Raw genomic sequence first — 9,665 nt, 5'->3', positions numbered from 1 at the left:
AGTGATGTAGCAGTGGTTAATCGGGTTGTACTAGTTAGTGATGTAGCAGTGGTTAATCGGGTTGTACCGTGTTAGTCGAGCTGCCAGCCGGGGGCGCGTTTCTGTTACTCTGTTGCTGCCGGTTTCAGTGAGAAAGAGACCGGGAGACGCGGCGGCCGCAGCCCGGATCAGAGAGCGGTAGTGGCAGCTCCTGTAACCCGCACCCGAGCCGGCTTGGTGCATCAACCAGCAGGAGCGGTCCTCCAGCGGGAGAAAGATTCCTCCCTGTCCGTCCAAAGCCACTCAGCCACGGCGCCGGGATGGAGCCGCACAGTTGAAGGAACCAGAGCGAAAGAAACAACCAAACTCCCGGAGCGGAGCCTTCAGAGATGGGGTTGGTAACAGAATGACCGAGAGGGCACAGGACAGACTGAAACTCATCATTCCCCAGAGGAACCCATAGGTTTTTAAAATCTTGAAGGTCCTTGGTCTGTGGGTCCGCACCAGTAACTGATGCACATTATACATCTGAGACACCAATATCCGTACCAACGGAGTGCAGCACTGTCGGAGGGTCAGTGCTGAGGGAGTGCAGCACTGTCGGAGGGTCAGTGCTGAGGGAGTGCCGCACTGTCGGAGGGTCAGTGCTGAGGGAGTGCAGCACTGTCGGAGGGTCAGTGCTGAGGGAGCGCCGCACTGTCGGAGGGTCAGTGCTGAGGGAGCGCCGCACTGTCGGAGGGTCAGCGCTGAGGGAGCGCCGCACTGTCGGAGGGTCAGCGCTGAGGGAGCGATGCACTGTCGGAGGATCAGCGCTGTGGGAGCGCCGCACTGTCGGAGAGTCAGCGCTGTGGGAGCCCCTCACTGTCAGAAGTTCAGGGCTAAGGGAGCGACGCACCATCAGGGTGTTAGTAATTCATTCATTGGATGTAGGAATCACTAGCTGAGCCAACATTTATTGTCCATCCCAGTTGCCTTTGAGAAGGTAGTAGTGAGTTGCCTTCGTGAGCCACTACAGCCCATGTGCTGTATGTAGACTCACAATTCCATTAGGGAGAGGGTACAGGGATTTCGATCCAGTGACATTGCATGTCAGGATAGTGAGTGGCTTGGAGGGAACTTGCAGAGTGTGGTGTTCCCATGTATCTGCTGCCCTTGCTGTTTTAGACGGTATGGTTTGTAAGGTGATTAAGAAAACTTGGATTATTTCTTTAGGAGGCAAGTTCTGCGCTGCAGAATTACTTGCCTCTTACCTGCTCTTGTAGCTACTGTATTTGTATGCCTAGTCCAGTTCATTCAGTGATAGTAATGTCACTGCATGTCAAAGGGCAATTTTTATATCCTCTCTTTGGATCTGGACATTGTTGGCATTTGTGTGGCACAAATGTTGCTTGCCACTTTTCAGCCCATACCAGGAGATTGTCCACATCTTGCTCCCTTTGGACATGGACTGTTTCAATTTCTGACGAACAAAAACAGAAATTGCTGGAAAAGCTCATCAAGAATGGCAGCACCTGTGGAAAAAAATCAGAGTTAACTCTTTTTGAATCCAGTGACCCTTCCACAGAATTGATTTGATTTGATTGATTTATTGTCACCTGTACCTAAGTACAGTGAAAAACTTTGTTTACGAGCAGTACAGGCAGATCATAGTAAGCAAGGACATACAGAGCATAGGGTGAAAAAAGACTTTGACAGAGGCATACAGGTTATCGCACAGGGCGTGCACTGGGCAAGATAAATATTAGCAAGATCGGCATTATTTGAAGTTAGAGAGTCCATTTGTCAGTCTGATAATGGCTGGGAAGAAGCTGTTCCGGAACCTGCTGGTGCATGTGTTCAAGCTTCTGTATTTTCTGCTTGATGGAAAAGGTTGTAGGAGAGCATTACTGGGGTGGGATGGGTCTTTTATGTTGGCAGGCTTTCTGTGGCAATGAGGCATGTAAATGGAGTTCAGTAAATTGACCCTTCCTTATTCAGTATCTGAGGAGTCACGAATGGTGCTGAACATTGTACGGTCATTGGTGAACATCTCCACTTCTGACCTTATGGTGGAGGGAAGGTCATTGATGAAACAGCTGAAGACGTTTGGGCCTAGGACTCTACCCTGAGGAACACCTGCAGAGATGTCCCAGAGCTGAATGATTGACCTACAAAAACCACAAATATTTTCCTGTGTGCCAGGTATGATTCTACCAGCAGAGAGATTTCCTTTGATTCCCATTGACTCCGTTTTTGCTGGGGCTCGTTGATGCCACACTCAGTTGAATGGAGCCCTGATGTCAAGGGCTGTCACTCTCAGCTCACCTCTGGAATTCAGCTCTTTTGTCAGTGTTTGAACCAAGGTTGTAATGAGATCAGGAGCTGAGTGACCCTGGCAGAACCAGGTCATTACGGAGCAGGTTATTGCTGAGCAGGTGCTGCTTGATAGCACTGTTGATGACGCCTTCCGTCATTTTACTGATGATCGAGAGTAGGCTGATGGGGCAGTAATTGGCTGGGTTGGATTTCTCCTGCTTTTTATGTACAGGACATACCTGGGCAATTTTCCACGTTGTCAGGTAGATACCCAGTGTTGTAACTGTACTGGAACAGCTTGGCTATGAGAGTGGCAAGTTCTGGAAGTCTTCAGTACAATTGCCAGAATATTCCTAGCCCATAACCTTTGCAGCATCCAGTATCTCCAATTGTTTCTTGATATCACTTGGAGTGAATCAATTGGCTGAAAACTGGTATCATTAAGATTGAGGGAGTGCCACACGGTCAGAGAGTCAGTGCTGAGGAATGGTCAGTGCTGAGGGAGTGTCGCACTGTCAGAGGGTCAGTACTCAGGGAGCGCCGCACTGTCGGAGGGTCAGTACTGAGGAAATGGGGCACCATCAGAGGGTCAGTGCTGAGGGAATGGGGCACCATCAGAGGGTCAATACTGAGAGTGCCGCACTGTTGGAGGGTCAGTGCTGAGGGAGCGCCGCACGGTTGGAGGGTCAGTAGTGAGGGAGCGCCATATGGTCAGAGGGTCAGAGCCTCCACACCTAATTGTGAAATTGTCGCAAATCCCAGTCTCGTCTTTTCACAGTATATCCACAGAAATCCAATCTTTCTGGCCCTATTCAATTTGGTTTTGAAATAGTTTTGCAGGAAATGAAGCAATAATGTAAATCTGTGCTCATATCTGACCCTGTTGTAGACAGTTTAAAACCTGTATTCCAACCCCTGGTGCAGCTCCCTCTGATAAAATTATTCCCAAATTTGTGTCTGAATCTCTCAAAATTGTCTTCTTTAAATTCCTTTGCTTCTGAGCAAGATCAGTTTGCAAAGCCGAGTCTCAAACAGTTCAGTCACCATCAGTCAGGACTTCCCCTCCCCCCTCTGGATTCTCCCCTACCTTGCGTTTATTTCAAACCGTAACATAGGGAGGTGAATAATGGGTGTGCGAGCTGAAATGCAAAGACTGATATTCAGCTGCTCAGCAAAGCTCACACTCAAGTGATAACAGATTTCAAACAAATTCCTTATTTTGCAGGAGCAGAATTTTAAAAAAAGTTTTAAAAAAATTTTTCACACAGTTTCTATGCTGATGAGGGTCAGGGATCTGTTGTTGCTACATAGGTACCTGGCTCTGGATTAACGTCACTTGCTGATTTTGCCCAAACTGCTGAAAGTGTGTTGCCTTTCTAACCCTCCCCTTCCTGACCCAATCTTCACCTAGACTTGGGGGCAGTTGGAAAAAGTTAACTGTTTAATTCTGTAATTCTTAGCAAGGGCCATGATTGCTGGTTCTGGAACTATGAGATTTTCTTTCCTGAGACTGAGTGTACAATTTTTAATTTATTCATGAAGCATAATACAATTACTTTTTTAAAATGGACCTTATCATTGCTTGGATTTTTTTAAATTAAATTGATTTCTGTTGATCCTATGGATGACAGTCAGCAGGTTCCGAAAATGAGTTCAGCTGGTTTCCAGTCAGTCATCTGTGCAGTTCCTTTCATTGTTACTGCAACTGCCTGTTTAGACATAGAGGAACATTGAAACAATTCCAGCATTGATCAGAGTTTGATTTCTGAAGACACTGTCTTCCGTCTCCCATCAAATGCCAACATATCCGTTGTTCAAAAATATGTGTATTTTAAATGGAATTATCAGATCATTTAGAACTGCACAGCCCAGTAGAGTGAAATAAGTCAGAATAAACACACAAACAGTAAATCCCAGAACACTAACTTCCCATTCCAGAATCTGGAAGAGACAAATGTTTCTCAGTTAAGAGTCATAAAGTCATATAGCATGGAAGCAGACTTTTTGGTCCAACTTGTCCACGCCGACCAGACATCCCAATCTGACTCAGTCCCATTTGCCAGCATTTAACCTATATCCCTCTGGACCCGTCCTATTCATATACCCATCCAGATGCCTTTTAAATGTTGTATTGTACCAGCCTCCACCACTTCCTCTGGCAGCTCATTCCATGCACGCACCACCCTCTGTGTGAAAAAGTTACCCCCAAGTCCTTCTTAAATCTTTCCTCTCTCATTTTAAACCTATGCCGTCTAGTTTTGGACTCCCCAACCCTCAGAAAAAGGCCTTTCTGTTGTTAATTTCTCCTCTCTTGGATTAGGTTGAAGTTGGACAGTTGATTAAACACTCTCTGTCCCTAGGGATATTTTGAGAGTGGCTGTAGTGACACAAAGCACTTGTGATTATTAACCTAGGGATAAAGGAACATTTCTTTTGGCACTATTCTTCATGTAATGGTTAACAGACTGATGTCGAATTTCTTTAAACAAAATATTCTGCTGTGTGCTAAATAAAACAACTGCTTTAGACGCCTGCTGGTATTGCATCTGTACGTTGGTCTGACTGTATACCCGTGTTTGGATCTGTGAATCTATCCTTGGCCCCCTCCCATTTTTCATCCATATTCTGCCTGTCAAAAATTAAGCTGGGAACGCATCAGTTTCCTCATGTGCTGATTACTACCTCAACACCATCTCTCTTCATCCTTCTGCAGTCTCTCAGACTTGTACATTTGCACACATATGTACACACTCGCATTCATACACACGTACACACTCACATTCACAAATACATGCATTCTCTCACATTCATTCACAAAATCACATTCCAACATTAACACAGGCACATACCTCTGCACAGATGCAATCAGGCACACACATTCAAAGGTATGCGCATACCTGTATACACATTCATACATAGATGCATCACGTGAGACATCAGCCTGTGGTGTCAACATATTCATTTTAATTGTGCTGTAATTAGTTAGACTTCTGAATTTGTTGGCTGTCATTGTTCACATTCCAGGACTGATCAGGAGAAAGTCATTTTTATTTATAGAAAACACTTTGGACTCTGTACTGCCAGCTCTCATCAGCGCTGACACTTGTCTGGGCAATGAATAACAGCCTGAAGCAGTGCCCAATCCACTGTGTCTCCACATACTGCCAATTCAAATCATCCTGTACCTAATCTGACCTTGCAACTGTTAAGTGAACTGACAGGGTGTGTTGGACAGACCCTCACAGCCTTAAACTGTGCCCCATCCACAAACCAAGGCCCAGCAGAAAACAAACTGTGACTGTTCCCTCTTTCCCTTTGACAGTGACAGCTCCGAGTGCTGCAGTATTTTAAATCCAGCTACAGTAACTGGAGTGAATATTAATTCATTAAAGGGACCTCCATCTCTGAGTCAATGCTGCAGCATGCAGCTGATATGCTAATGTGAGAAAACTGAAGATGGAGGAGGCTGGGGTGGGGGTGGCGCTAAAAGAGGCTAGAAATGGAATCCGTCAGAAACAATGTCCATAAAATGAAAACTTGTCCCTGCATTACCGGTACAACTCTTAGCTTCTTAGCAAATTCCCTGAAATACTGAATGATTCAATTTAATGAGAGGACACAGTGAACACATGTCAAGCCAAATGCCTTAGTTTGGGTTACACGCTTTGTCATTGTTCATTACCCAAAACACAGTCTCACTCTTAACAGAAGCTGGGTACTGGATGAATGATCATACAACAACACATTCCTTGTATCCCAGTACTACCCGAAAACTTTATTTACCCTGTACCCCAACACTGCCCCTGCACCCCTGGTACTGCCCCTGCACTCCATACTACTCAGTGACACTCAGACTGCCCCAGAATCAAGTTGTTGATTCAGAATCGAAAGTACTTGAGATTTTTGGAAAGTCCTTTAACTTTGTTTTGATCATTCCCTGGAATTATCACAGCCAAATGAAATAAATTGTTAAAAGTAACCCTCTAGTAGTTCACCAAAGCCGTCTGGACAAAGAGCAGCAGAACCAAATCTGATCAAAGTTGGTTAGTCTGATGTGAGAATGTTTGATGGGAAGATTTGTGTATCGATTCCTCCCACAGATGGTTCCTTCCAGGGATAAGTTAACAGAAAATAATTTAAAATTGCCAAACTTGAATGAAGAGTGATATAACTACAAATAATGTTTCAATGTGACACAGGATGAAGTCCATATGTGTCACATTTCTGTCCTGCTCTGTCACATGTGATAGCCACTGTCCTGAAGACCCTATGTTCTGCCATGTTTTTGATGTGATCTGATTGGAATGAGCTGATGCAGGGAGGTTTGATTCCAGTGGGTGCTGACAATGTGAGAAGTTTGATTTGTCAGTGACTGTGAGTGAGGAACATGTTGGAGTTAGTGGCCCCGGGGATTATAACAAATATTTGAAGTATATTTTTCCAGTTCCATCAGTAAATGCTGCAGAAATCAGTTCCTCCCCAGAATGAAAATCACCTGTTGGGACAGCTAAGTCAATACACTGCCTATGAAACTTCTGGTCTTCAGTCAATGATTATTTATTCTTAGATTTCTCCATCTGTAATCACTCCCATAAGAACATAAGAAATAGGAGCAGGAGTAGGCTATGTGGCCCCGCAAGCCTGCCCTGCCATTCAATAAGATGATGCTGATCCTTTCGTGGAGTCAGCTCCATTCACCCGCCAGCTCACCGTAACCCTTAATTCCTTTACTGTTCAAAAATTTAACTATCTTTGCCTTAAAAACATTCAATGAGGAAGCCTCAACTGCTTCAATGGGCAAGGAATTCCACAGAATCACAACCCTTTGGATGAAGAAGTTCCTCCTTAACTCATTGAATTATAAAATCCCTACAATGCGGAAGCAGGCCATTCGGCCCATTAAATTCACACCAGTCCTCCGAAGAGCATCTTACCCACACCCATGCCCTTACCCTGTCCCTGTAACCCTGTATTTCCCATGGCTAATCCACGTAACCTACACATCTCTGGAAAGTATAGGCAATTTAGCATGGCCAATTCACCTAAACCTAAACTGCACATCTTTGGACTGTGGGAGGAAACCAGAGCACCCTGCAGAAACCCATGCAGATATGGGCGAATGTGCAAACTCTACACAGACAGTTGCCCAAGGCTGGAATTGAACCCGGGTCCCTGGAACTGTAAGGCAGCAGTACTAACCACTGTGTTCAGTCCTAAATCAGCTTCTCCTTATTTTGAGGCTATACCCCCTAGTTCTAGTTTTACCTGCCAGTGGAAACAACCTCCCTGTTTCTATCATCTATTCTCTTCATAATTTTATATGTTCCTGTAAGATTCCCCCCTCATTCTTCTAAATTCCAATATGTATAGTCCCAATCTCCCATTATAAGCCAACCCTGTCAATTCCAGAATCAACCTAGTGAACCTCCTCTGCACCCTCTCCAGTGCCAGTACATCCTTTCCCAGGTAAGGAGACCAAAACTGTACACAGTACTCAGGTGTGGCCTCACCAGCACCCTATACAGTTGTAATATAACCGACCTGCTGTTTAAACTCTATCCCTCTGGCAGTGAGGGACAATATTCCATTTGCCTTATTAATTACCTGCTGCACCTGCAAACCAACTTTTTGTGATTCATGCATAAGGACGCCCAGGTCCCTCTGCACAGGAACATGCTGCAACTTTTCACCATTTAAATAATAGTCCGTTTTGCTGTTTTCCTACCAAAATAGATGACCTCACATTTACCAACATTGTGCTCCATCTGTCAGACCCTTGCCCACTCACTTAAACTATCTATACCCCTCTGCAGACTTTCAGTGTCCTCTGCACACTTTGCTGTACCACTCATCTTAATGTCATCTGTGAACTTTGACACACTATACTTGGTCCCCAACTCCAAATCATCTATGTAAATTGTAACAATTGCAGTCCCAACCTGGTCCCTGAGGCACACCACTAGCCACTGATCTCCAACTAGAAGGACACTCATTTATCCCCACTCTTTGCTTCCTGTTAGTTAACCAATCCTCAGTCCATGCTAATACATTGTCTGTAATGCCGTGCACCTTTATCTTACACAGTAGCCTTTTGTGTGACACCTTGTTGAATGCCTTCTGGAAATCCAGATACACCACGTCCACCGGTTCCCTGTTGTCCACTGCACTTGTAATGGCCTCAAATAATTCCATTAAATTAGTTTAACATGACCTGCCTTCCATGAACTCATGCCGCGTCTTCCTGATGGGACAATTTCTATCTAGATATCTCACTATTTCTTTCTTGATGATAGATTGAAGCATTTTCCTGACTACAGTGGTTAAGCTAACAGGCCTAAAGTAACCCAATCTTTGTCTACCTCCTTTTTTAAACAGTGGCGTCACATTTGCTGTTTTCCAATCTGCCTGAACTGCCCCAGAATCCAGTGAATTTTTGTAAATTACCATTTGCTATTTTCCCTGTCATCTCTTTCAGTACCCTGTGGTGCATTCCATCAGGGCCAGGAGACTTGTCTACCTTTAGCTTGCCCAACACCACTACTTTAGTGATAATGATTGTTTCTAGGTCCTCACCTGCTGTAGCCTCCTTGTCATCAATTATTGGCTCAGTATTTGGGTCTTCCACTGTGAATTCTGACACAAAATACCTGTTCCAACACCTCGGCCATTTCATCATTTCCCATTACTAAATCCCCCTTCTAATCCTCTAAAGGACCAGTGTTTACCTTAGCCACTCTTTATATGTTTGCAGAAACATTTGCTATATGTTTTTTATATTCTGAGCTAGTTTACTCCTATAATCTATCTTACCTTTCTTTATGGTTTTTTTTGTGGCTTCCTGTTGACCTTTAAAGATTTCCCAATTCTCCAAGTTCCCACCAATCCTTGCCACTTTGTATGCATTAGCTTTCAATTTGATACCGTCTTTATTTCCTTAGTTATCCATGGGTGATTATCCCTTTTCTTACACCCCTTCCTTTTCTCTGGTATATACTTTTGCTGAGAACTGTGAAAAATTGCTTTGAAAGTCCTCCACTGTTCCTCAATTGCTCCCAGTCTACCTTAGCCAACTCCTCCCTCATCCCATTGTAGTCTACTTTGTTTAAGCACAAGACACTGGGATTGGATTTTACCTTCTCACCCTCCATCTATATTTTAAATTCAACCATTCTGTGATTGTTCTTTCCAAGAAGATCCCTAACTAAGTGATCATCAATTATTCCTGTCTCATTACACAGGACCAGATCTAGTATAAAAACCAAAAGAACTGCGGATGCTGTAAATCAGGAACAAAAACAAAGTTGCTGGAAAAGCTCAGCAGGTCTGGCAGCATCTGTGAAAGAGAAAACAGAGTTAACGTTTCGGGTCCGGTGACCCTTCCTCAGAACCTT

General features: G+C 44.4%; 1 protein-coding gene across 3 annotated transcripts in view; it reads left to right on the top strand.

Annotated features, from left to right (window-relative positions):
* Nucleotides 1-9,665, top strand: part of homer2 (homer scaffold protein 2) — a 59,440-nt gene that overhangs the window by 16,219 nt on the left and 33,556 nt on the right. Inside the window, exon 1 of one of the 3 annotated variants that reach the window (XM_048615837.1) lies at nt 109-373. The exons of the other annotated variants lie outside the window; for them this stretch is intronic. Coding sequence (XP_048471794.1) covers nt 369-373 — 5 coding nt within the window. The 5' untranslated portion in view covers nt 109-368. Of the gene's footprint in view, nt 1-108; nt 374-9,665 lie in introns of those variants that run through there. 3 annotated transcript variants of the gene reach the window in all.

This window comes from Rhincodon typus, chromosome 33 (assembly GCF_021869965.1).
Source record: "Rhincodon typus isolate 14 chromosome 33, sRhiTyp1.1, whole genome shotgun sequence".
Classification (NCBI taxonomy): Eukaryota; Metazoa; Chordata; class Chondrichthyes; order Orectolobiformes; family Rhincodontidae; genus Rhincodon; species Rhincodon typus.
The sequence above is the reverse complement of the archived record's forward strand: the minus strand, read 5'-3'. Positions and strand labels throughout refer to the sequence as shown.